Here is a 27,814-nt window from a genome sequence, read left to right as displayed (position 1 = left end):
AAGTATGACCGTCGCCCTTCCGAAGTTCCGTCTGACGCATGCGCTCAGCCTGAAGGACCAGCTGACGGCGCTAGGCATGACGGACCTGTTCTCCATGGAAACCGCTGACCTGTCAGGGGTCACGGGTCAGAAGGACCTGCACGTGTCAGAGGTCCTACACGAGGCCTTCGTAAATGTCAGTATAGGGATTCTTTAATACAAAGTGAATTCGTCCGATAACCCAACTTGCATAGAAGTTTTAGACAAAGATGTAAGCTATACCTGGATGTGATACGTGTCATACTGACAGAGATTCCTTAACTCCCATTGGACTGATTTCCATAGTGGTAAAGAATCTTGAGGTCTTTATTGGTAGTTACGAGAATGGTAACAAACTCTCAGTGAGGGGTCCAATAATCAGTTTGACAGCTAGATATTGTGTAACTCAGACTACTCAAGTACCCAATGCACAGTGGTCAAATTTGGACTCTAAAGTCCCCGCCATTTTTTTAGAACCCGAACTATGTTCGGTCATGTTCGATCGATCTGGGTAATTCGAGCCGAACGCGTGTTCCACTTGTGTTTCTCAGGTTAACGAGGAGGGTTCGGAGGCCGCGGCGGCGACAGCGGTGGTGATGAGGGGCCGCAGCGGGAACTTCGGGCGGTCTTTCGTCGTCAACCGGCCGTTCCTGTTCCTCATACAGCACAAACCGACCGGCTCGATCCTGTTCCTCGGAAGGGTGACTAACCCGAATGAGTGATTTCATTCACAACTGCATTAATAACAACTGTTAAAGCTCTTTATTCACAATCACTTGTTTAAGAGCAGACGTTTCGATGACCGTCTGTCATCAGCAAGACAATTATGACTGGTTATATCTACTACAATATTATAGATAAAGACGACAATGTGTTCTAAGATAAATTAAAGACATTATATAGAACTGCGCGATGACATGTCCCTAATTCATTCAAGTTCATATTGCAGCAAGGAATTAATTATTACACATGGATAGTCAGTGAACTGCAAAAGATATCTCTTGTGGTTGAAACATGTGCGTTTTTTTCTGCAATCATGATCCACTGCTCACAGAGTCGCGCGTGTCATCTACATATTGACATGACGTTACAGAAGGGATGGATGGTAGATTCCCTGACCACAACTATACAGTTGTACATTTGAAGAATTGGGTAAGACCAATTTTTTTAGTTGGACATTACAGTTTAAACTTGCTCCATACTGGCTTTGATCTTTTTACTCGTCACCTTTGCATCGGTGGCATAAACGGACATGCTGTGTGCCGAAGACATAATACAAAATTAAAAACAAATTGTATTCAAACATTAACACACCTGACTAACATAAAAGAACTCAGCAAATTATAACAAATTATGGCAAATTATAACAAAATATAGCCAGGCAATGCACAGGAGTTACAAAACAATTCAAGAAAATAGATGCTGGCTACTCAGGATTAAGATACTTGTTGCTTGACTACTTATTCCCGATGGGGTCGGTGACCCTGCCCATGAAGAGGATGGAGTGGTTGCGGTTGTCGCGGATGAAGAAGAGGAAGGGGCGGTCGGCCCGGACGGTCACGGGAGGCTCAGGCCAGATTTTAGCCGACAATAGAGAGATCTGAACTCCCGTAGCAGCCGCCGCCTCGCTGCCTTTCTCATACACCTGGAACAGCAGAGCAGGTCATTTAAATCGCACTCTACATGTAGTTCACTGTTCTGCATTCAGATATATTCTATACATGTTTAGACCTACTCAGTCTGACAGCCGTCCAACTTCCATATCAGCCGTCTGCAAAACCGAAATGTTCAACAGATTCAAGTTCAGTAGCGGGCGAAGTCCAGTGGTTATACGCTGCTTCTGGACCAAGATGCTGGGAGTTCGAATTCCAGTTGTTTTTGCTCAACAGACATGTACGCTGCTACAAAGGGTCGCAGTCCTTAGGACAGGACAGGACGTTATTGTATAGAACGTTAACGTCACGATATCCCCTTTGCGCTTGTAGACTAGAGACGTACCTCTACGAATGCCTTGTGCACGACGTCGGACACGTGTAAGTCCCTTTCTCCGGTTAGTCCGGACAGATCGGCCCGGCTGCGGTCGAACAGATCCTCCATGCCCATCCGCTTCAGGTGGTCCGTCACACTCACGGCGTACTCTATCTTATACTTGGGCAGGTACACAAGCGTCTGGCGACAGAAATATAGATATTCCAAAAATAACTTCATCTGGTTGGTAAAACATAGGATATAAGCCTTAGGGTTTTCTTTTTACCCAAGCGATATAGTCTGCTTACGTTTGGGTGCCTGTTCCTCGGAGTTTTTGACTGGAGTGCAGCTACTCGTCTTTATGTGTGTCCAACCGAGACGAGGAAGGGTACAAACATATCCACGTTTAGGATTGTGTTCTCGCCGCAAAAGGGCCCCCTACATTGGCTAAATTGGCGAGAAGCAGTACTTTAGTCAGAATCTCTGAAGGAAGTTGCCTGACAGGCATCAAAACGTAAGCAGGTGAGAGTCTGCATGCTAGCCTGATTAAATCGCTTTACGGTTGCCGCCCGCCCACATCTGCAGGTATGGGCCACTAAAGCCGTGGACGGTAGAGTTTGCGTTACACATGTACAGACCAAGAGTCTGCAATTGCCCAAAGGTATAGGCGACCGGCACGCCAATTTGAGTTTCTCATGGATAAAGAACCATTGGTTCAAACAAAAAACGAATTCCAACTTACCAACTTGTTGACGAAGTTGTCGTTCCACCTCTGAAGCGTCTCCATGGTGATTTTGCTCTCCACCTGCGCCAGACCTTCCTTCTCTGTCGGCACGATGACCAGCATGCTCAGGTCCTTGTCCTTATATGGCAACTCCAGCACGCTGCAGCCCACATCCGGGTCCCTCACGCTGTTGTACCTGCCCTCCCTAATACAGAGGAAGATACGTCATCATACGTCATCGCACGCCATCGTCCCCTCCATCATTATTCTTCAGTGGAAATATTGTGAATCGTTTTGGAAATGCGAATTTTGAAACATTATTGATGATCTACAATTCTACAAATAGCTAAAAAAACGTAGTGGGGTGATTTTTGCCTCTCATAAAAGGGGGCTTCGATTTCTCATAAGTCGACAGAGCCACATGGGGCACTGGCCCACTTGCAATGACACATACGATGTAATTTTAAAGATATAAAAGTAACGGTGTTTAACGTTCAGGGTGGCTGTTTAGTATCCTCTTATCATCATTCACATACCTTTATTTATCGCCCATATCATTTCACATTTCTTGAAGTTTATCTGCCAAATTCACATATAATATATGCATAAAGTTCAATTCCCGATAGTAATACCAACCTGAACATCATAGGGATGTCCACACTGTCCTCCTCCGTCCTGTAGAAAGGCATGTCTGCCGTGTCGTACGGGTCAAACATGTCTGCCCACTGACCCTTGAAGTAGATGGCGTTGACCAGGACCACCCTGGTCAGGTCGTTGAGCATGTCCTCCTGGATCAGGTCATGGATCTTCTGCTGGGTTTTCTCCTCAACCCAGTTGTTGATCATGTCGCTGGCGACCTGGAGGGCAAGAGCAGAGGCCGAAAATTACCATCACATTACCATCAAGCCATCGGAACTAAGCGATACGTTACTAGCGCAAAACCCTCGCTGGCAAAACTCCTCGTTAGTGTGTAAATGTAATATCATGATTATATCCTTGTCGAACCCTTGCGCAAACATCTTTCCTGTCGACGTCGACAACAGCTCGAACGATGCTGCACTTTACTGCTAGTTCATTGTCAATTTTAACCTGTATATATTTTATTCTGTCGGAATTTCCTTTTAAAATGTTTGTAATGGAACGGTGCAATTCAGTTACTACTGCAAGGCCGTTTTATTGTGAATAATAATAAACCAATGATGATGATGATGATGATGATGAAAATCAAAGTTCTTTATTCACAACTATCTGTTCAACAAGAGCCGATGTTTCGATGATCGTCTGTCATCTTCAGCAGGGCAATTATGATTGTTTCACTGGTATCCTGGTTACCAGACCAATTTGCGGAGAGGATAAATACCCGAGAGCTAAAACAGATCCAGAGTTTCAGTGTACACCTAGCTTTACTGCACAGTGAACCAGTCAGAATTAGCCTGATGAAGATGACAGGCGGTCATCAAAACGTCTGTTCTTGTATTGTAAACTAGTGGTTGTGAATAAAAACCACCAAAAGTGGTCATATTGGCCAACTGGACAATCACTCTACAGGTTTTACTGTAGTTCATAAGTATGGTGACATGACGAACCTTGGCGTCTCCAAAGTTGACCCTGCCCACGTCCGAGCCATAGTGCCGCTCCACGCCGTCGATGTAGGTTTTCAGCAGGTCGAAATCCTCCTGCACGAAGAGTTTGTTGGCCACGGACAGGGTGTATGACGTCAGGTTGGAACTGGTCGTCTCTGTCAGCTCAGCAAACGTCTTGTGGAGCGTCAGATCACTGTAAACACACAAGACATGGTGTTTTTTAAAGCTAGCCGGAGGCCATGATGGGAATAGCTGATTGGGTGGCGTGAGTGTGATGACGACTCATGACTAAAATAATTGGTCACCTTTGTGATCGAATTGGACTAGTGTAGTGCTAACTCTAGGGGGAAACGTTGCAATAGGGTCAGGTAAAAACAGGAGAGCTAGATCAACAGGTATGACGCACAGAACGGGCATAACAATGGGTCTCACCCTTAATGCAAATGCAAATTGCTTCTTGAAACCCAACATGGGACACAACCAGCAAATGTGATACCCAGTGCAAAACCTGAGGCCACAAAAAAGTAAAGGTAGTCCCATATTCTTATTGAGGCCATAGGACCACTGCATCTTGGACACAGTATTGGAAGGCGGAGCCCATGCCTCTCCTTCTATCGCTTTTAAACTCCGCTGCTAGCTATTCAATGTGCATGTTACCGCCCCCTACCTGAGGTCCTGGAAGTGCATGGTGCTTCCCATCTGCTCTGCAGTTTTCCCCTTGGCCGCTAGGTACGTCATGGCCAGAGCCGTGGAGATGCTGAACGGAGACACGAACACGTTTCCGGCATCCGCCTGTCTGGTCAGCTGCTTGTACAGCTCCAGCGCGAACTTGCCGTTGGAAGAGACTAGGGTCTCCAGGGCGTTAGCTAGAAGGTGTCACCATTAGAGGAACGTTAGGTTCAGCCCCAGTTGTATCTAGAACCTTGCTTTATCCAGGACCATGTTCAGGAGCGATTCTGAATACTCCTCGCGTATCTAGAACCGTGTTTGAGGAAAATCTACATTCTTGGATACGCCGAGACTATCTAGAACCGTGCGTGATCCTATCCCTGAATCATTCAGGAATAGAGCTACATATGCTCAGTTCTGAATACGATGACTGCCCTCCCCTTTCCGCCATGTGTATAAGCATGAAGCCAATTATTGCAGCTGCTAGCATCATAGCATTCCATTCCATTGTTCGCTGTTATTTAATGGCAATCAACGCTGTTTCAGCGACCAAGTCATTGCACTAAAAATCCCAACTTCAAACTGACATCTGCTACAGATTGTATGATAACTGTTATGCAACTTTGCGGGTAAGCCTTGTTGCGATCGAATAAGATAAAGATAAAAACAACAGTTGACTTATGCACTCTTCTATAACAGGAACGCAAACACACAATTCAGTAAACTGAAACAAGAATGCAGCTTGCACGTTGGAGTGTTCTTACATGCCAAACTTTATTTGTCAAAGGAAAAAGTAGAAATCACATCACATTTCGTTTTAGCTCTCAATTTATAAAACCAAAACTGATATACACATTTAGGATTACGTTTAAACGCTTGCAAGCTTGAAAACATGACAAGATATAAAAGGACTTGAAGTTGTTGTAAAGCATTACATGGGCTTGCGACAAGTCTTACATTTGAAATATCGATTACTATTCATCCAGAATGCAAAAACGTTACAAAAAGCAAACGACAGTTATGTACGTAGTATTCAAACCAACTCAGCATCGTGCTGCCGTTTTAGAATAACTGTTTATGAAGCGCGCAAGTGCGGTCCGATGCATCGTGGGTACTATACTAGTAATGTGGCAAAGTGTTGAAGGACCGTGACTATACACAAAGAATATCCAGGGGCCTTCCACTATTACATGGCTTTGACTTTATTTGGAACCACAGTTAGCTATCATTAGCTATCATTTCTGTGGTCCTGGACATATTACCCACAATGCATCACAGCACACATGCGCACCTCAGACTGTGAACTAGCTTGTAACAGACAGCGTTTGTCCTAGGACGATGTGAGACGTGTTCTAGTGTTTGTTTCCCGGGTGGTTTAGAGCGAAAGCGGGGATGATTCGGCGGCGCTGAAGGCAGAGATGAGTTACTCCTCACCGTCCACAGGGCACGACGGGCAGCACTCTCCCTCCTTCTTCACGGGCTCCGCGCCGTCCTCGCACTGCGGCCAGTCACACATCATCGACATGCACACGGTCTTCTCGCCCTCGCACCTGGGGAGGCAGAACGGCAGGGTCGTTACTGTTGGGACGGAAGTATTATTTTGGGTGGCGCTAATCTAGGCTGGGTTCGTATGTTTGGGTTCCCACAAAGTGAGCAAGTAAACTGGTATGCAGAACGGCAAGGTCATCGTTTTCGGGACGAAAGTATTGTTTGGGGTGGCATTAATCAATGCTGGGTTTGTATGTTTGGGTTCCGAAGGGATTGGCACACACAGGGGCTAACTGCCTTCGCAGCTTAGTACACAGAACGACAATGTTCAGATACGTCATCTTAGACATAGTGCATTCTGCTCATCTGTAGCCCAAAACAGTTGGAAAAGTTAGTGTAACGTGGATTGCAAGCTTTGAAACAAGTTGAAAGTGTTTCAACACACACCTGCAACTGACTGATTCGTTCGTTTATCTGTTTACTTTGTTTGTTTGTTTGTTTGTTTGTTTGTTTGTTTAGACACCTACCTGCAAGTGGTACAGCTGCCGTCCTCCTCCCAGGTCTCGCCAGCCACGTACTCCTTCCCGTCAGAGCTCGTGCACTTCTCCACCTCTGCGTACAGTAAGATTTGAGGTACAGTTAGCTATCATTTACCCAAGGTTAGAAATTCGTTCTAAAACAAGAAAGATACAGCTTGCCAGAATTTTGGGCATCGCCTCGGTCTTCTTCAGGGTGACTGACCGAATCACCGAATAGCCAGTCAGGTTGCCTCGTGACCGTATGCGGCAACGTGATTGGATCTGAAGGCTGGACAGTGCTAACGCAGCCAGAAGCCATTGCCCATACTTGACATCTATAAGCGGCTTGCATGATGAGAAGATGACCAAGGTGTCCTAAACAGTAACCGATCTAAATGGGGGAGGGAATGTTCCTGATCTGAACATCCTTCCTAACCCCTGCTTCTTCTATTGCGTCAGTGAGTCTTCATGATGTGTCCAACTCAGGGAGTCATACTCATGTAACATGTACCCCTGGAGTGACCACCGAGTAAAAAGAAAACAATACAAAATGGAAGATGATCTGGACTGACCCGGGCACTTGGGGCAGCAGTCGCCGTCGTTCATGATGGGCTCCACGCCCTCTCCGCAATCTGGCACCTCACACAGCACGGATGTGCACACTGCCTCCCCCTCCATGCACATGCACTTGGTACAGTCCTTCTCCTCCCACAATTCACCATCCTGAGAGCAACAACGACAATTGACGTATTTCATCGTTCATGTCAGGCAATCACGTGCAACAAAGTAAGTCTAGTTCACATTTCAACATGGTCACAGTTTGCAACTTACAAGTACCATAGACATTACTAATAATTACGCTTTGCGTGAGCCTAATGTGTCATGATTTGTGTCCGGTTGCAAGAATTCTGGGAATTTGCTACAAATTCTAAACCCTGAACCTTCCCCTTGCTGCTTAATACAGTAACCAATAGAATATTGGCAGCCACATGGCTGCTTCAATGTGCTAAAGGATGATTTAAACTATTGAGTAAGGCAGACTGATTAACATTAACGTTGATAATCCTACCTTGTAAGTCTGGCCGTCCTTGGTCGTGCAGACACCCTGCTTGATGTCACCGGGCTTCTGTGGCTTCTCCTCATCTTTCAGACAAAAGTAAGAAGAAATCAGTATGAAGTAAGTTTAAACTAATTTCCAAGACAAGGGATTGGACTTACCGCAGTTTTCGACGTCACAGAAACTGTGGATTGTTTATTCCACGACGAAGATTGTGGTTTTACAGTGCAAAATTAAATTCTAGTACAATTTTATTTTGTTTAAAATTACTGTTTAAACGTGTTTCATAATAACTTCTGCCAACACAGATTAGCTTTTAGGATAAAAAGAAACGTTTCCAAATTCACACGTCCCATCTATTAAAAGGCGTTTAGGACCATATATAACATGATATACGCGTGGACTATCCAGAACTGTGGATGGCATGGATAAACCCACGGTTCTGGATAAAGCATCCCCTACTTAGCCGACTGGAAAGAGTAGATTTTGGCCAAATATTGAGATAGCATGCCAGGGGAGTTTGTCCGCCACAGAGTACAGTTTGCCGCACCCAACTCCCCTGGCATCTAGATCTATTTGGCCAAATTCTACTCTTTCCAGCCGCCTCCCGAAGCCTGGTAGAGGCTATGCCCTACATACCGGGACAGACGGGGCAGCACTGGCCCTCCACCTTGACGGGCGCCTCGTTGCCGCAGTCGGGGTTGGCGCAGACGACGCCCAGGCACGCCACCTTGCCGTTCTCGCAGTGGCAGGAGTTGCACCAGTCCTCGTCGAAGGACGGGCGCCACTTCTCGCCGTTCTTACGGGTCACCCCATCGTCATCGGTACAGGTGCCCTCGCCTGGGAGAAACAAAAACATGTTTGCATTCTTATCCCATACTACAGTCTTCGTAAGGAAGATTAGTTTCATAGAATGCGTGTTATACAGCAATAGATGTCATACTATCTACCTTTTACACTAGTTTTGCAATGCAGTTTATCACTTTCGAATTTTCAGAAAACGACATGATCAAAAACGATGTATGGGGCGTCGCACTCAAGCTGCAATCAAACGCTGGTAGGTTTGCTCACGACGTCATGATTACCCACCTTCCTTTGCGCACTCGCAGATCTCGCAGCCGCGCTTGTCGGTCCTGAAGCCGTGCTCGCAGTACATCTTACACCGGACAGGCTTACACGGCGTCTTGGCTGGAGAAGGGAGCACAGAAAACAAAATTAACAAAAAGAAAACAAGAAAGGCAAGATTTGCAAAGCAGGTGGATAAGGTTTACACGTCCACACGTCCAGCGTAAAATCTACTGCTCTCTTTATTCTTATTCAAATACATTCATGTACAGTACTTGAACGTAGATCGTATCCAAGAACGTAGATTGCCACAGGCATGGCTCTGGCACGGTTCTGGATATAACTGGTTTCTGACGAACCTTCCAGTCCTCCCCTGAGGCTGATGGTCTCCTCGTCCTCCTCTGCGCCCTTCCCCTCCTCAGCCTCGTATGTCAGGCTCGTCTCCTTACCCTCCTCTGTAGGACGGGGAAATCGCCATACAACACAAATCAAGCAACTGGTAAATTCATAAAGAAATTCATCTGGTTGTTGAACGATTGAATAACAAAGATTTTTTTTTAATTCACAACCACATATTTAACAAGAGCTGACGTTTCGATGGCCGTCTGGCATCTTCATAATTAAAGGCATTAAACCCATCAGTCATCGGAACGTCGGCTCACTGACACGTCGACTCTTTTGGAACGAATCATGAATCACGAATGGTCTCTCATCGATGTTTAAGTTAAGTTAGAATAAGAACTGGTCTCTCACCGATGTTTCAATGACAATATGGTCTCTCACCGATGTTTACAAGAGAATAAGGAGTAGTCTCTCACCGATGTCGAAGCGGTACTGCGGCTCGTTGGGCTTGAGCGGGCGGACGTGCTGCAGGACCAGGATGCGGTGCGTCTCGATCATCCTGTCCTCGCGCACGGGCCGGACGTCCTTGCAGATCACCCGCTCGATCACAGAGTCGTGCGTCAGGTCCGACCGGCAGGTCTGGTGCGCGCCGGAGTGGCTCCCTGCCATCTTCTGTGGGAGAGGGAGACAGGAAGGGCATGGAGCATTAGGTACTTTTGATAAAGTAGAGCGTAGAAACTTTGGAAACAAATCAGGTCGTACCGCAACGCCGGATTGGCTCCCTGCGATCTTCAGTGGGAGAGATAGGGGATGGTGTAGCGTTTAATGTAGAAACGTACGTAAAAAATACCTTAGCTTGTAAAGTAGATGTAGCATAACGTAAAATGTAGATGTAACGTAAGCGCAAGAGGTGTGCACTGGATGTCTGTTATAAAGATCACAGTGTCACGCACATGAGAACTGAGCCTGGGTGCCATCCCCCGTAGTATTCGCTCGCTCTATGATGACGCTAGCTTGCCAGTGGTAGCAAGCAACATTAGGGAGCGGGCGAATACTACGGGGGATGGCACCCAGGCTACATGAGAACAGGGTTGTTTAGAACACTGGAAAACTACTCACGCTGGCCATCTCCTCCTTGGGGTGCTTGCACTTGGACACGTGCTTGGTGACGTTCATCCCGACCACGTGACCCTCCTCGACCTCGCTGATGACGTAGTTAACCGGGCAGTCGCCATAGATGTCACCCTGGCAACGGTGATGTCATAACAAACGTCATAATTTCATAATACATGTATAACTCGATATGCAAGGTTCTCGATACGATAGAAGCCAATCTGGTATTATGTTCTGACCTAGCAGTCACACACGACACTGTCACCCCCTAATTAGCAACAATGATGGCTCAAAATACCTGATATGTATGGACTGGTAGGGTACGAGCCACTGCCGACGAAAGATTACGGATGGCACAGAGAAGGCCACCAATGACACAGAAGTTTCTAGGCATCAGCCATGGTTCGATTGGTCGAGGAAAGTTGACACTCGACAAGTTCAGTCATACACAGTACATACCTGTGTGATGTTGGTGTTGAGACGAGGGTTCTCTGCCAGGTGCATCTGGAGAGTAGACAGGATGGCGCGCTTGGTGTTCAGGATGTGGGTGGACTCGGACGGGTCCACAACTAGACGGTGCACCAGACCCTGAGGTACAAGAACAACAGACAGTCAAGAACTTTCTTGCTGGTTCTGGAGGTGTTTGAACAGCATACCTGAGGATGTCTAGTGTGATACGCTAGTTGGACTTCCGACGATAGGAAGATACAGTAACTTGGAAAGTTGATGAGCATTTGTAGATTGCCACAGAGACTGTTAATCCAGAATTGGACTATACTCACATAGAACTAGAAAGATAGAAAAGCCAGACATACGTGGTTGAGCTCGACGTAGATGGGGTGTTCTCCCAGGTTGGCTGACAGCTTGTGGAACTCCTTATCCACCTTGTCTCCAGGCACGCGGGGCTCGGAGTCACGGAACACACAGTTAGCCGTCTTCATGTAGAAACTGCACTTGCTCGTGACCTGGGAAGTATAGAAGGTTTGGTGTAAGGCATTTCGGATGCACAATGCTGTGTACCATACATGAACACCAAAGTTTGCACAGTGTATTTAACAGGCCATCTACATCAGGGCATGACAGTCATTCCTCAACAAAGACGGGGGCTGCTACAAACTTCCTGCGATTTACGAGATACTGCTCACCGAGTCACGTGTGTCATTTGCACAGAGTCGGTGAATTGTTCATTCCTTTATTTAGACTGGAGTTGTACAGTCGAAAGTATGAGCACGTCCAATTTATTTGTGTGTGTGTGTGTGTGTGTGTGTGTGTGTGTGTGTGTGTGTGTGTTTGGTTGTTAGACTTCTACCAAGTTGAACACAGATGAACTTAGTAGCCAATTTGTTTACCTCGATCTCGACCCAGCAGCGCGCGGTGACCCAGTACCCGTCCTTGCCGGGCTGAGAGCTCATCTTACCCTGAGCCTTGCCGTAGTACCCGTACAGGTACCGGTAACCGGGCTGGAACTGGTTTCCGTCTGGATAGAGAGGGAGGGGGGGGGAGGGAATGACAACAGTTACATGTAGGTAAGGTAAAAAGTTCGCCCAAGACTCTCAGTTGCTGGGGCTGACAAACCTTTTGCCACAGTATATAGTAGAATGGATTCATCCCGCACACACAGTCGTTCCTCAGGAAGACATCTGGAGCCGCAAAGTTCCTGTTTCGAACTTTTATTCAGCCTGTCATACTTTTGTCATTTCGTCACATTTTTGTCACTCAATTGCGATGGGGGCCGACATCGTTTACCGAATGCCTTTGACCCAGTGTTGACGTCATAGAGAATCTCACTGGGTCTGTCTATAGTCGAAAGCTCCAGGTAAGAATAATTATTAATAACAGCTTTAAACATGTTTGGACTAACCGTCGTCATAACCAAGATATATCAGCCTTACCCTTGCACACGAAGTCGCCCCCGTCCACGTGGGTCCTCTCCACAGGCTCGCCCTTCTCCTGCTTCCACACAGGAACCCTCGGCACCTCCACCACCTCCTCCACGATCGCGCACTTGGCATCCGTGCACTCCTCCTCCTTCTTCTCCTCCTCCTCCTTGGCTGGAAAAATTGAGATGAAAAGATATCTTTTTATATCTAAACTACACGCCGTGTGGTTGATTCACCCTGAAAGAGACATCAAAACCATTCTTTTAAACGTTATCTTTTGTTGAACATTCTTATCACAAAAGGATATTCTACATACTCTATTAAAGCTATAGCTAGTCCTAACGACAGTACTTAGCGTTAGATTTTATGTTTTCTTACGTCTGCTGTCAGCCTGTTCTTCCATCTCGAAGACGAGGTCGGTCTTCCTCCGGTTCTCTGTGATAAAAACAGGATTATTCTGTTAGATGCTTTTTTATCATATAAACGAAAATACATATATACTAGTCTTGGTACAAGTATCACTGGAATCGGCTATGATATCAAGATAACTACTTAAAACTTCAACTGGCTGTTGAATACTGGCTGTTTTATAAGGATAAGGCTATATGAGAGATGGCATCGTTACCGGTATTATATTGCTCAATACTACCCAAGAACAGAGCAAATACATAGAAAGTGGGGACATTTTAAGGACAAACAGGCGTTACTTGTGTATCCTGACATACTTAATCATGAGTGACAATGATGTTGACGTTGTTGTTTTATTTTATCCAGGGGATACATATCGACTGAGCGCGCTTTTCAATGTGCTCTAGCTGGGGGAAACCCCATAAGAAAGCCATTTACTTATAAACATATAAGTCAACACAGTCCAAATTACAACAAAAGTAAAATAATAAAGCTTGAACATACCCATAGACAGGGTAGGCACAGGGTCCGGCAGAGAACGAGTGCCCAGGAAGTTGAGGTGACTGCGGCTGTTGGCGATCATGAAGGGGTTGTTGTAAGACAGAGAAGCATCCTCCATCACCTCCTTACAGGACACCTTCTGGATCCTGCCCTTGGAGCTGAGGTGGTACTTGCACTCCCTGGTGGCGTTGGTCAGCTGCACGCCGAAGACCTTGTGCAAACAAGTAGTGTGAGTACCGTCCGCTGACCAGCAGGTAGGCTGGGGCTTCACGGGGAGAGACGGAGAGAGAGAGAGGACATGTCGACATACAGAGGGCTGGTGTGGTTGTGGGGAGGGGAGGGGGCAGGGGGGTTGTCAGAGGGAGGGACTTCAAAGGACGCCTGGTCAAAAAGGACCAAAAACTTGAGGGATTGGTGCTACGTATACACATTAATGAGGAGTCAATATGACGACTATGTACATATTAATAAAGGAGGGAGAGATGACACCTGTCTAGAATCAGATATTCAACTTTTATTCTGTCAATTTAAGAAGGCAGATGGTGACTATGCACTATTGAAGGGTTGACGACTGCAAGACATTCTTTGTATGTCGCTGTAGACACAGATACTCAGGCACGATTCTGGATAGTCCATGGCTCGCATGCGTTTCCAGAAATGTGCCTGTTGGCAAATCTACATTCATGAATACGCGGAAACTGTCCAGGACAGTGCCTGGTACATTCTGAAGACATAGGATGTATCCCATACAGTACTTGAAACTTGAAACTTCAGTTTGAAACTGCAGAAGGCCAACCCGCTAGACAGAAGCAGCTGGAGAGCAGACCTAAACGACACCCAACGACGTCCAACCCTTGCATGACGGGGAACAACGGACGTTAAGCCGTGCAACGAACGAACGAACGAACTTGCAGCACCAGTACATGAGATCTGAGCCTCACCTCCTCCCAGGAGCTCTCGGGGTGCTTGCACTGCGTCAGCTCGTTCCTGACGTTCACGCCGGTCACCACGCGGTTGTTGAGGAAGATCTTCTGGTCGGTGATCTCGAACTCCGGGCGGCACTCGCCGTACACGTTACGGATCTGCTCCTGGTCAAACAAACCAGCAGAGAGGCGTTAGCACTCACGTGATTATGACGTAGGTACCGTTCGCCATCTTGGATGGTTCAACCTGTCAGGTAAGTTACGTGAGAGATACATCACCGCATAGAATACCCCCCATGACTGTAAGCACTCTATGAGAACACAGACAGTAGTAACGTAGGGATCTCGAGACGTTTTTAACCAATCAATATCGTGGACAGTATTCCTGGCCCGGATTGGCGTCATCACCCATCTCCGGACCCACCAGAAGTGAACTGAAGTAAGGCATTGGTCATCCTCGACTACGAGGGACGAACAACATGGTAGACAGTAAATTACGTCATAGTCACGTAGCCTCTTTAACTAACCAACATGGCGGACACATAGTCACGTGACCACAGGAACGACGTACCAGTAAGTACTTTTTACTCCTGAAACACACTAGGAGCGCCCGTGCTTAAACAGCCATCATGGCGATCACTAGACTACTTCATAGTCACGTCACGGTGACGTACCTTTTCCCTCAGGCACATCGAGGGACGTGTCTTTAACCAACCAACATGACTGCCACTAGACTACGTCATAGTTGAATAGTGACGTGACGGTGACGTACCTTTCCCTCGGGCACGTCGATGGGCATCTGCAGCAGGGAGAGGATCTCACGGCGCATGTTCAGGATGTACACCGGCATGTCGACCTGCGGGGCGATGACCTCCACCAGACCCTTGTTCCAGTAGACGATCAGCGGGTAGTCCTGGGTGAAGGCCTTGGCGTACTGGACACCCTGTGTTGAGAAATAAACAGATAGACACAACAGATAAACAAGTAAACAAACAGTCCCTGTTCTAGTAGACGATCAGGGGGTAGTCCTGGGTGAACGCCTTTGCATACTGGACACCCTGTAGCATAGCATAAGAATAAGGTATATTATCATACTGCGCTCACTTGGTGGCTTTATTCGGTGGTTATAGCAACTGACAAGGCTTTATCACACCATATTCACCTCGGGGCGGGACATTAACTAATTATTATATAAAAATTATCTTATAAATTAATTAATTATCATATAAAATTATCATATAAATTATCATATAAAAAGAAGACTAATTAGAGTTCCTCCATGTCATATTAGTTATGACGCTGTAAAAGTTCCTATTGGCTATTTGATGATAACCCTTAATGACCAGGCTGTTCCTCGGTGTATATGATGCCATAAGGCCTGGTGGCTCTTTCGCTGCGCTCACTTGGCGGTACAATCGTTGGTTATTGCAGATCATAAGCCAGGCCTTATGACGCCCCATACACATGAGGGCGGGTTATTAACCCTTAATCCTCTAACCTGTGCGAATGAAGAGTACTCGGGCTTCTCGGAGTCGTCGCTGGTCTCGGCGTTCAGAATCTCACACTTGGGGGTGGTGATAATGGCGTGACAGGCGTCAATGGCGTCCAGAACAACTCTGTAGGGCGGCATGAGGATAGTTACAGTAACTGTACATATGTGCGATCATCTGTCTACTTTTTACGCCTTGTCTCTGTGTGTGTGTGTGTGTGTGTGTGTGTGTGTGTGTATGTGCGTGTGTGTGTGTGTGTGTGTGTGTGTGTGTGTGTGTGTGTGCGAAACTACAGTCAATTGCTGATGCAGTGTCGTTCACTCTCGTTCACTACATAGTGAATTCGCATAGTGTCTATCGATAAATGGTAGGCATTTCTAGCTAAATACGCTAAGTTGCCCGAGTCCTACGTATGTCTAAACTACGTTGCTATGATCAACACAAGCAACCCCAGTCCTACCTGTAAGTGGACCTGAGCCAGAGAGTCTTGCCCATGTGCGCGGGAGACTCCTTCTTCCCCTCCACGGTGTAGTTGTAGATGTAGCGGCGGCCCGGCTCGAAACGGTTCTTCCCTGTATACGAACGAGTCCAAGTCATTCTTTCTCAATATTTACAATAAAGAATGGCGAATCCCTCTATTCTATGGGTTACTCTGTTGCTAGAACACAGCGTTCCTTAGTACAAAATATAGTAAAAACCAACAAAAGGTAGGATGGCAAAATGGTGGCTTCGAAAGAAGTGGAAACCGGTTATCACTTACCGATGCACTTCTCCTTGTCCAGAAGGTACTGGCCTGTAACGGACACAAACATTCAACAATGACTACTCAAGTTAAAATGCCGTGAGTCTTATTTAAACCAAGCCAGCCACAATACGCGTCTTATACCCTATCTAGTCGTTACCAACTCAGGTCAGAGACCCCCAGACGATTCTAACTTCCAAGGGCGACAGACATAGGGACAATCTGCTATGGGAATGCTACTACCAGCTTTGCGTCCAAAGATACAGGTGATAGTGGGCAATAAATAAACAAGGGGAATGAAGGACTGACCAGGCTGGTTACAGCGGCAAACCTCGCAGCCGTTCTCGTCGATCTGCCAGCCGAACTTGCAGAACATCCTGCACCTCACGGGCCTGCAGTCAGAGGGCGCTGCAAACGGAGAGGTAAATGTGATATGAGCATAGTCGATTAGCCTCTACCAGGCTTGGGGAGGCGGCTGGAAAGAGTAGAAATCGGCCAAAATAGAGAGATAAGCATGCCAAGGGAGTTTGGCCGTTGAGAGAACAGTTCGGCCAAACTCCCTTGGCATGCTTATCTCTCTATTTTGGCCGATTTCTACTCTTTCCAGCCGCCTCCTCAAGCCTGGTAGAGGCTAATAGTCGATGCAAAAAGACTTTTTTTAGGGTTTCAAGTTGACAGACCTGCGAGAAGTATTTTGGGTTTTCGTTAATGCTGTGGCGAGAGTCTTTTATGAGGCAAAATGATCGGGTATTACGCCACTTCCTAAATTCCTCCACATACCGCCCACCTAGTCTCTCATCCTGGCTTTAACTTGCCATGCCATGAGGTGAGAAGGAAAACTTGGAAGATTAAGGAGCGGCTCTTACCCTTCTTCCTTGGGGATTTCTGGGGGCTGGTGGGTTCGTCGATCTTGAAGATCAGGTCATCATAGTAGCGGCCGTCTGGAAAACGGACACAACACAAATATTAGTTTCTCAAAATTCAAACCGTCGCGGAAAGAATAAAATTAAAAACGTAAGACTCTTTTTAAGCAAACTCGGATATAGACAAGCACACAAAAATACTGTCTATAGTAGTAACTCTAAAGTAACTTTACAACTTCAACTAGGAAGCGCATAATCGAACTTGAATTCTTCTTTTCGACCCTTACCCTTACACTAAATATCACGCACAACCATCCACAGTTTCTTGAGGTTATGCTGACCCACACCACAGCCACTCCAACATGACACAACCGAAAACATATCCTTCTTGTCAAAGGTAATTATGTGTAAGAAATAATGAAACCTTTAATAATAATAATAATAATAATAATGGTTTATTCGCCATTCATCACTTGCACAGAAAGGCAGGTTCCTTGTAATTGGGACCTGAAGTGCTCTGCCAATTACAATTGATTAATTAATAAAAAGTTAGCACACATTAAAATCATTATACATCATTAATTATTAATATAGGATACGTTAAAAGGTCGTTCATTTAATATATCAGATGTACACATAAATTAACTCACCCTTGTCGTAAGCGTCCTCAGATTTCAGCACCTTGAGCGGGTCCTTCTTGACGAAGACGAGCTTGCGGGTGTTATTGGCGATGAGGAAGGGGTTATTGTGGTGCAGGTAGTTATCGGGGGTCTGCTCGCGACACGTGACCTTGTCGATACGCCCCTCCTCGTTCATGACGTAATCACACTGCTGGGAGGCGTCACCGAGGGTCTCTTCCATTACCTGCGGGGGGGGGGGGAGAAAAATTCATATTCCTTTTTTATTTACTTTTACATTGTTGTTAATCTTTGCTTTAGGCATCTTTGCCATGAGAATTATTTTTCAGCTTGTTAACAATACAGTTAACAGCTAGCAATCAGTATGAAAGTATGGGTAAAAGGACTCAATGTCTGCGTTAACAGAAATCTCGTAGTAAATGAAGGTATGGGTAATGATTTTAAAATCACTTTAAAGTCTATGTTAACAGAAATCTCTTAGTGTGTGACTTCATAGGTAATGGGTTTTAGGTAACTTTCACTGTCAGTGTTTGTTTGTTTGTTTGTTTGTTTGTGTGTTTGTTTGTTTGTTTGTTTTTGTTTGTGGTCGTACCTCGTCCTGGAAAACGTTGTCGGGGTGCTGGCACTTGGACATGTCCTTGAGCATGCGCACTCCGAGCGCGACGCTGGTGCCCGACAGGTCGACGCTGTCGGTGATCTCATACCTGGGCGCGCAGTCGCCGTGCACACTGCGGTGGGCCGTGATCTTATCCAGGTCGTCTGGGCAACAAAAATAAACAAACAAATAAATAAACAAACGGCTGAGTCGCCGTGCACGCTGCGGTGGGCCGTGATCTTATCAAGGTCGTCTGGGCAACAAAAATAAACAAACAAATAAATAAACAAACGGCTGAGTCGCCGTGCACACTGCGGTGGGCCGTGATCTTATCCAGGTCGTCTGGGCAACAAAAATAAACAAACAAATAAATAAACAAACGGCTGAGTCGCCGTGCACGCTGCGGTGGGTTGTGATCTTATCAAGGTCGTCTGGGCAACCAAAATAAACAAATAAATAAATAAACAAACGGCTGAGTCGCCGTGCACGCTGCGGTGGGCCGTGATCTTATCCAGGTCGTCTGGGCAACAAAAATAAACAAATAAACAAACAAACGGTCGCCGTGCACGATGCGGAGAGCCGTGATCTTCTCCAGATCGTCCTAGTAACCAAAATAAACAAACTAACAGCTAAACAAAAGGAGACAATCTCAATAAACGCCGGTCGATGCGCAATGATCTTCTCCAGGCCGTCTAAAAAGTTATTAAAAGTCTGAAAAACAACAGCTCTAGGCGTTAGAAAAACATTTTGGCGACGCCTCAGGAGCAGAGCTACCATCTCAGCGCCCAGTTCCTCTATTTATCTTAATTGCACGGAAACGAGTTAAAGGAGAATGATTTCGGTGACATCTCAACATAATTTGCCAGAAGAGTTACCCTACAGGTCGAAACATTGCCAAATCTCTTAAACATGCTAGGGGTTACAAAAAACACATCCAAAACTTCGACATGCAGGCGCGCCACCTACCGAGCCTGGTGGGGAGCTGCAGCATGGAGAGCATGTCCCTGTGGAGGTTGAGGACGTGCAGAGGACCGTCGACCTTCGGAGAGATGCTGGTGACCTCGCCCAGGTTCATGTAGAACGGCAGGTCAACGTCCTCGGTGAACTCACGGGTGTACGACTTGCCGTGGGCGAACGTTCTGGAAACAAGAGCAAGAAATGCTTTTGAAAAAACTGGCACTGGGCGAAGATGGGAATAGCTGGTAGCCTTGTTAGCCTTAATCCGCTACCCAAGATCCGTATCCAGCCTTGTTAGCTTTAGTCCGCTACCCAAGATCCGCTCCCCGCCAAGGCTGTAGCGGACTTAAGCTAACAAGGCTGGATACCAGGCTAGGTTGCGTGGCGTTAGTGTGATGATGATGCGTAACTCAAATTATCTTTGTGACTTGAATTTGACTAATGCGAATAAGTGCACGACTTGCCAAAAAAATGCATTAAGGCGAACTTTGGCCTTTGTCGACCTCTGACCTACCTGTACTCCCGCTCCTCCTCCATGTCAGAGGTCACGGCCTTCAGCACCTCACAGTACGGGGTGGACAGGACCATCTCGCAGGGGCCGTAAACCTGAGTGAGGGTGAGAGGTTTAGAAATTCATTTAGCGTTACTGGTTAAAAAGTTACTGGTTATAAAATCACATCCACACACACATACATACATACATACATACATACATACATATACATACTTACACGCACACACGTGCGCGCGTAATCACACACGCACACATGATCACACACACACACACACACACATACACACACACACACACACACATGCACACACACACACGCACGCACACACTCACACACAAACACACGCACATACATACACGCACGCACACACACACACACAAACACACACACGCGCGTACCTTGATATGTGCTGAGCAGAGCCATTTGAACCAGAGGATCTTGTCTTCCACGTTCGCCAGCGGCTTCCTGTAGCCCTCCACGGTGTAGTTGTAGGTGTACTCATGGCCGGGGGACAGGCGGTTCTCACCTGGAACAACACGGAATTTTCTTATTCATTGTCCACAAAAAAATACATTCAACAGATAACATACAAAGCCTCCCTACTTCCAGTCTACGGAAATGAAACATAAATACTACCACGAAGTAGTAAGTACATGAATAAAGGAATAAAGTATATTGCTTCAAAACGTTTTACATACGGTACGCCACTTACCCCGATGCCTCTCCAGCCTCCCTACGGGGGATTTTTGCGGACAAACACACCTCACGCACGTTAAAAAACTCACCAAAACTTTTGAAAAAAGAGTAGGGGCATGCCCCATGTGTGAGATGGTCCAAAATATGATCATGAAAAGAATGCACATGTACTTACCATCGCATTTTTCTGGACCGGAACCTGAAAAAGTGAAAAGATAACGATATGTGAGCTGAGATTGTGTAAATTGACGCTCCTACAGTAAGGGGAAAATGTCAATCTCACATTTAGACAGCTCAAAGTTAATGTTTAGGTATATATTGAATAACTATAGTTTATCAACGTGTGACTGTTGGTTTCTTATATCTAGCAGCCATGATTTAATTTACATCCTAATGCAATACTCAGCGGAAAACGTTGAAGGCGTTCAAAGACTCCCCGAGTCAAAGTCGAACAGAATCGGACTCTAACATTGACCTTGACTCTGAGGTTCATGCGAATGTCACGAGCAAATTCCGCTGTAGATTAGCCGCAATGCATGACAGGAATTCGCGCAAAGGCCATGCCACGTGTTCCCCGACTTTGAAGCCGGTATGAGCTGGAACATTTTGTGACACTGACGCACGTCAAAATGTGGCTGGTACAAACCACTTCAATACATCTACTTCATCTACACAGGTTCATCTCTTCCTTGCACCATAGGAAGGATGAAAAACAGCGTCACAAGCGCTAGCGTCTTGAATGACGTTCACTGCCTTGTTTTTTTTTTGGACTGAAAGTTTCAAAACTTGCCTCTGAAGGAGATCATAGCATCACTGTCCCCTATGATCCCTATGGCTATGCTAGAATCAAAAGACTGAAGCAATCCTTTGTTCACTACCCCGTTAGATTTTATAACGACATATCTTACGGGTCATGAACTGTAGGTTTTACTTTGTTCGCAACATCTTGTTATCTTGCAACATTTTGTGTAATTGTCTCTGTACGATAATTGTCCTGGTACTAACTCCTATGTACATTTGCTGAATTGTGAACAATAAAGAATTGAGAATTGAACTATTAAAAGATGGTTCAAAGGTGGAAACAACAGAGGTATTGACAGGAAATCGATCAGGGTTAAATGTGCGCTGTTGCCAAAAACCAGATAGGTGTTTGATAAATGGTGTTTACCGGGCTATATTAGAGTCACAAGGAAGATAAGCGGGAGGGTAAATATGCACAGATTGTGTGATAACCGCCATGTGATCACTGGCCAGGGCTGGGAGCTGGGTTAACGTGAAGAGTGGATGAAAATAAGACTACTTTTAGGGACACTGTTTTGATGCATTCAAAAGGTAAAAACAACTGAGAAACGGAGAATTGGGCTTGTTTATTCATCTTTGTCAAATAGTTCGATAGGCTTTCGACTAACTCAAGTAAAAAGTTTTGCTGCTTTTCCTATTCGATTTCCTAAAGTGATCGTTGAAAAAGAACTTAGCAACGTCAGAAAAGCATGTCTGGGGGACGCCACGTGTTTTCTTGTCACGTGTGTTTCTTTCTTTGTTGTTTTGTAAAGAAATCTTATAACTAGGGCAGGGTCGGGACCAGCATGCACGTTGTCTAACTATTCAAATTTTTATTCGGTAAGGCTCTCGCGGACAGATACCCGAATTTCGTCCTTATTACTTACATGTACATAACGCATTAACAACAATGATTTGTTACACTCTTCATTGTACACATGAAACATGGCAAGCACACTATTAAGACATTTCTAAAACGATTACACAAAATCTATACACAATATGCGGTTATCACGTCGGATTTAGCTGGTGAATTGTCTTGTTATAGAGGCGAACAGCGCAAATGAAGGAACGAATTGCCAAGTCTCTTAATCCGGGCTTTAGGTACACTGATTTTACCAGATTTTCTGAGTGATTTAACTAGATGATTTTCCCGTAGAAAATACTTTCCTGTGTGAACATGGGTATGGTATATCTTCACAGCCGCAATAGAGTACGATTTGGATTTTGATCTAAGATCCTTTGCTACGTGCTCAAGTAAAGCGACTGAAAAGAACTCGCAAGTACTGAACGTTTCTTAGAAGTTTACGTTGTTGAAGAGAGGACTCAACAAATGAGCACAAAAAATAGCAAAAAAACCTTCTTGTCTCGAACCACATACGCTTAGGAACAGATCTAGAGTGTAACGCCAGCAAATTGTGCCAAAAGTTGTCTTTTCTGATGAAAAATGTTGGCAAACGAAACTAGTGTCAGATATTAGATTAATTGCGAGATAGACAGCCCGTAAAAAGGGATTTTCGCGAATCCAGATATTTTCTTACAATGTGAATCAATATCTTACCGCACTAGGGTAACAAAACGGTTAAACTAAACTTTTGTATCGGACATAAAAGCAAAGAACACAACTCACCTCTATAATCAGCGGGGTATGCCGCTACAGCGAACACCAACAGCGCCAAAGTTGCAACGCGCAACATCTTGTCTCAAATGTTCCCGAAAACTTTTCCCGAAGAAAGTTGAAGAGTTCTGTTTTTGCGCTCCTTGCAGTGTGGACGTCACCTTTAATCTGAGCCAAGACGCCAGCTAGTTCGGACTAGATCGGGTCACGCGGTGCAGGCGCGGACCAATCAGAAGCCATATCGTGTATGACGTGTCCAGGTGTGTTGCTCTCTTTCTAGTAACTCTGTCCTTGAGCCGGAGTCAACAGGTGGGAACCTGTTTTTGTTCCACCTGTGAGTTTTGCGGGTTGGAGATTCTCCAAGAATGCGACAGGAAAGTTTCTCAAGTGTTTTGATGTTCTTAAAGGTTTCTTGTTTTTGAGAGGAAGTGTGGGTTGATGTTTAACTGCGATGACCGTTGGTCAGCTGAGGTGTTTGGTTAGTGAATCGGTGGCGCGATCAAAACAAGCAGGTAACACGGCTTATCGCCGGGCCCTGGCGCCCATATGACACACGGAGGCCGGGGCAGAGATATCTCATGGTTGTCGTCAAAATACTACTTTTCTAAGTGTTACAAATGCTGCCATTGCCTTTTTAAAACGCTAGAAGAAATTCGACAGGAAAGGTGCATTTTCACACTAAACTACATAGTCTATTTAAGGTACACTAGTCTCAACAGTACTTTCACCCTTTGAATGCACATATGCATGTCTGACAATATAGTACAATTGTGCATAATCATGGTAGCGACTCCATAACCAAGGACTTTGAACTACAAGCACGGGCTAGGGCGATTTGACCGACGACAAAGAACGGAGCAAGCAAAAAACTATCTACTCTTCCAACTTCTGGTTGGAGATAAGTCAAAAGAGTACCGTTGTCTCTCAACCAGGACGATACCAATTTCACCCTATTTTACCCTAATTATCGTCTAACGACTGACTTTAAAACGGTGGTGTTATCATAATGTTTTCAACACACACACACGTGGCCGTCCGTACGTACAGTCGAGCGTACAATTACTACAAAGGTCGTGAATAAAGACACTTCAATTGATTGTGCAACGAATGAACGGTTACTAGTACTTCGATTGCATCTTATGTATTGCTTAACAATACGTTTTACTTCTATACGATGTGACAGACGACCCGACGCCCATGGGACTATCCTGGCAAACATGTAAGACGTTAAATAAGAACAAACCCAAATAGAAGGAAAAAGGCATAGATATATAGACTATATCTCCGGGAGAAACAATATATCGCAAGAAGAACGTGTATTATGTGCACCCAGAAAAAAAAGGAAAATCTTCCTCTAGAATACTACTGTATGTCTTTTAAAAGCATGAAACATACAATAGATTTGCCTGTGCCCCAGTAGAACAATGGTTGTCAGTAACTCCGTGCTGACTGGAGGTATTTTTCAGGGTAAATATTGTCCCCCTCAGAAACACGGGGGGCCGAGTGGAATGTTGACAAATAATTCATCTCTGATCGCTGAAAAATCAGTCATGGATGCCTTCATTTGGACATGTTGTCCATTCACGTCGTGTCAACACTATATCAGTACATGTCAAGTCATGTAGGTTTGATTTGAGGCGAATTAAGCAAAACATGTAATAGCCAAACATGTGCTGTAAGCAGTATTTGGACAAGCAACATTGTTGCGCAATAGCAATGCGGTAAAACAACATGGGACCGGTAAAGGCACCTACCTCGTCGCACCTAAATGTTCCCCATAACTTTACTTTTTTTTCAATTGACCGCTACAGTTTTCTTCAGAGGAATCTGTACTATGTACCGTCTTTCCAACAACTTAGACACTTTATTGTTTTAGGTAAGAATAAAATTGTGTTGGGTAAGGTACCCCTCTCCACTAAACGACGATCTCTAGTTAGCGTTAAGCGAACAAAACTGGATTTGTGAGACCCATGATCTTATCATTGGAATATGTTAAAATCGACGCGAAAAAATGATATTAAAGTTATAAAACAAAACACAACAAGTGTAAAAATCTTTCTTTGTCTTAGAAACTCGTTGAGCGATCTATATAATTATTTAGTTGCTCATCGGTCGCAATCTCTAGTGGGAAAGGATTATAATAATATTAATCAAAGAAAGGGTCATGGTGTACGTGTTAGAACCAGGGTACCGATGGAATTGATACTGACAACATCACTATGCAAAATATCAAAGTGCAAAGGCTACGTATACATGCATGTACGCGGAGGGAGTATGTACTTTGTACGTTAGGATTCATGAAGGTACGTACGAAATGTAGAGAAATACTTAATTTCGAGTGCACACCCTCAAGAAGGATTCGATTTTTGTCACGTTTTGAACTTTTCTGACGGCATACATGTATCGGTGACGTCACCACACGTACATGTTGCGTTACACGTCAGAGAGAGTCACTACGCACGCACGCATGGAGATTGGTGACGTGCATATCCCAAAACCTTATTAAAAATTATCCCACTTATTAAATGAGCAAACACAAGCGACACGCTCCGACCCCCACCCCCACCCCACCCCCAACATGAATCAAAGCAAACGACTCAGACTTATCTTTACTCATCAGTCTTACGACAAGACGTAACAAACCTCCTACTGTAAACATTTACTTTAGGGAACTCTCGGATTTCTTGGAAGTCGCCTTATGAGTTGCTTTATTGTCGCACAACTGAGAAGTCCTTCATGGCGGGATCTTAGTAATTGGGCAACTTTATGATCATAAATAAAGTTCACAAGTGTTTTTGAGTAAAACCCACGCCATCGTTCGACTCTGAGTAAAGTTTACTTTTGACGCCGTAAGCGGATTACGCTATCGCCTGTAAAGAGGCCGAAGAGAGTTAAATCCGAAGGGTAAACTACAGAACAAACTCATTAAAGATGAGGCGGCTAGAACAATGCACCTTAGGTGCCGTATGGCTTCGGTCCTTGTAAGGGCAATGTGTGTTTTTAAACAAATATTGATTAAAAGAACGCCTTTTCAAGTAGCTATATAGTGTAGCGCGGCCTTGCCCCGGTTCGCATTTTCCCCGTGATTCTACTGTATTCAAATAACTATACTACTAACGCAAGCAAGCAAACAGACACAGCGAAGAGAAATACTGAGAGAAGTACAGGATAGCAAGCTTGCTTTATTAATTCTACGTCATGAAAACTGGCGCAGGTAAGGCAAGGTAAAGGCATGTCTTCAGCTCCACAATTCTGGTACCAAGAAGTATAGCCTCTACCAGGCGCCAGAAGCGTCAGGCTGCAGAAGTACGTACAATTAGCCTACTCTCCAAGCAGAGGTTTTGGCTTTTTTTACGTGTTTTAGGTGGTGTTTTTGGACTGGTATCTTTTTTTACGGCAGTCCAATGGGTGGAAAATGGTTACTGCTTGGCCAATTTGATGCACTTCTTTAGCGGACTAACTGTTATCTTTCCACTAGGCCAATTTTTACTCTTTCCAGCCGCATCCGAAGCCTGGTAGAGGCTACAAAAGTACACAACAACATGGTCTCTCTGGACTAAATGATATCGGTATTTAAGTACATGATATTTTCGAGCCCAGAAAACTACAACATAATACATGAGGTATGATATGCAATAATGAAAATATACTTAGTTATTAAGTATCAGGGTACAGGAATGTTAAGTGTTAGGATTATATCAATTACTGCAGAGATTCTTACTTTACATTACTCCCCCTTTCCATTAGAAACTGGATGATCACAAATTTGCTAGATCGCTCAACCAATATCATACAAAAAGAACAAATTTCTTCACATATTTTGTATGTTTTGTTGTCTTGAATGTCATACTTAAACATGAGTGCATCATGTTTCAATCATAATGTGTGTGTCACACAAATTCAAATTAAGAGAAGATATGACTTAACAGTGTCAGAAGTTTAAACCGAGTTCCCAAATGATATTATGTCTTCAACTATTTAGTTTAAACAGAGTTCCCAAATGATATTAATGAAGTTCTTCAACTATTTGTTCAGTTGAATTTGTGTTCAGGAAATAACATTAAAATAATTATAGTCTTTCAAGTATGAAGACTCAGCTTTAAAATCTATGTTGAAGTAAAAGTCTAAAATGTCTATACTCAACTTTTCCACATCTCCACACATTTATATGCAATACAATCTTCCTTGGCAATTTTAACAACACAAACATTGACTTATAATATAATGATAAAGTTAGCACTTGGTTAATGATGAATAATAACGATAAAGTTAGCACTTGGTTAATGATGATATACAAACATGATAAATGTACAGTAGTATAATTGTTAATAAATCATAAAAAATATTAGGACAAAACAGTTATGCTTTCCTGTCCTGCAGGAGAACTATATAAGAAACTTCCACACTGTTAAAAAGTAAAGAAATGGATTATTATGACATTAATGGGCACATTTGCAGACATAACAAATGTCTAAGTCAGGCCGCAGGAAAAATGTTGTGTTTCGGACCAACCTTAGAGAAAAATTTACCAACTCTGACCATTTTTGGGTAGATAGTTGTCAAGGGACATAAGATTTCCAATCTCGGTGATGAAAACTGAGCAAAATCTTTTTCTAACATCCTTACACCAACCCTTCTTTTTATAACCATTATCAGAAACACA

General features: G+C 44.7%; 2 protein-coding genes across 2 annotated transcripts in view; one reads left to right on the top strand and one right to left on the bottom strand.

Annotated features, from left to right (window-relative positions):
• LOC109484661 (leukocyte elastase inhibitor-like) overlaps nt 1-927 on the top strand; it is a 7,883-nt gene extending 6,956 nt beyond the window's left edge. Inside the window, exons 10-11 of the mRNA XM_019788009.1 lie at nt 4-175; nt 570-927. Coding sequence (XP_019643568.1) covers nt 4-175; nt 570-740 — 343 coding nt within the window. The 3' untranslated portion in view covers nt 741-927. The remainder of the gene's footprint in view (nt 1-3; nt 176-569) is intronic.
• LOC109484493 lies at nt 761-23,342 on the bottom strand. Its single transcript, XM_019787773.1, has 35 exons — nt 23,164-23,342; nt 20,929-20,952; nt 20,456-20,583; nt 20,057-20,148; nt 19,552-19,724; nt 18,583-18,749; nt 18,003-18,216; nt 17,356-17,430; nt 16,799-16,897; nt 16,508-16,540; nt 16,208-16,319; nt 15,756-15,873; nt 15,030-15,200; nt 14,276-14,422; nt 13,338-13,545; nt 12,804-12,860; nt 12,438-12,596; nt 11,895-12,022; nt 11,361-11,510; nt 11,005-11,133; nt 10,552-10,677; nt 9,909-10,104; nt 9,450-9,545; nt 9,115-9,213; nt 8,665-8,865; nt 8,038-8,111; nt 7,541-7,691; nt 6,978-7,062; nt 6,397-6,512; nt 4,961-5,159; nt 4,297-4,486; nt 3,347-3,567; nt 2,729-2,915; nt 2,017-2,187; nt 761-1,663 (listed from the first exon to the last, which is right to left on the bottom strand). The coding sequence occupies exons 1-35, from the start codon at nt 23,228-23,230 to the stop codon at nt 1,475-1,477; spliced, it is 4,752 nt and encodes a 1,583-aa protein (XP_019643332.1). The 5' UTR covers nt 23,231-23,342; the 3' UTR covers nt 761-1,474.
• Nucleotides 23,343-27,814: the final 4,472 nt, after the last annotated feature.

Source organism: Branchiostoma belcheri, unplaced genomic scaffold (assembly GCF_001625305.1).
Source record: "Branchiostoma belcheri isolate BF01 breed outbred unplaced genomic scaffold, Haploidv18h27 scaffold7, whole genome shotgun sequence".
In the NCBI taxonomy this organism is placed as follows: Eukaryota; Metazoa; Chordata; class Leptocardii; order Amphioxiformes; family Branchiostomatidae; genus Branchiostoma; species Branchiostoma belcheri.
Note: the sequence above shows the minus strand (reverse complement) of the source record. Positions and strands in the feature narration are given on the sequence as shown.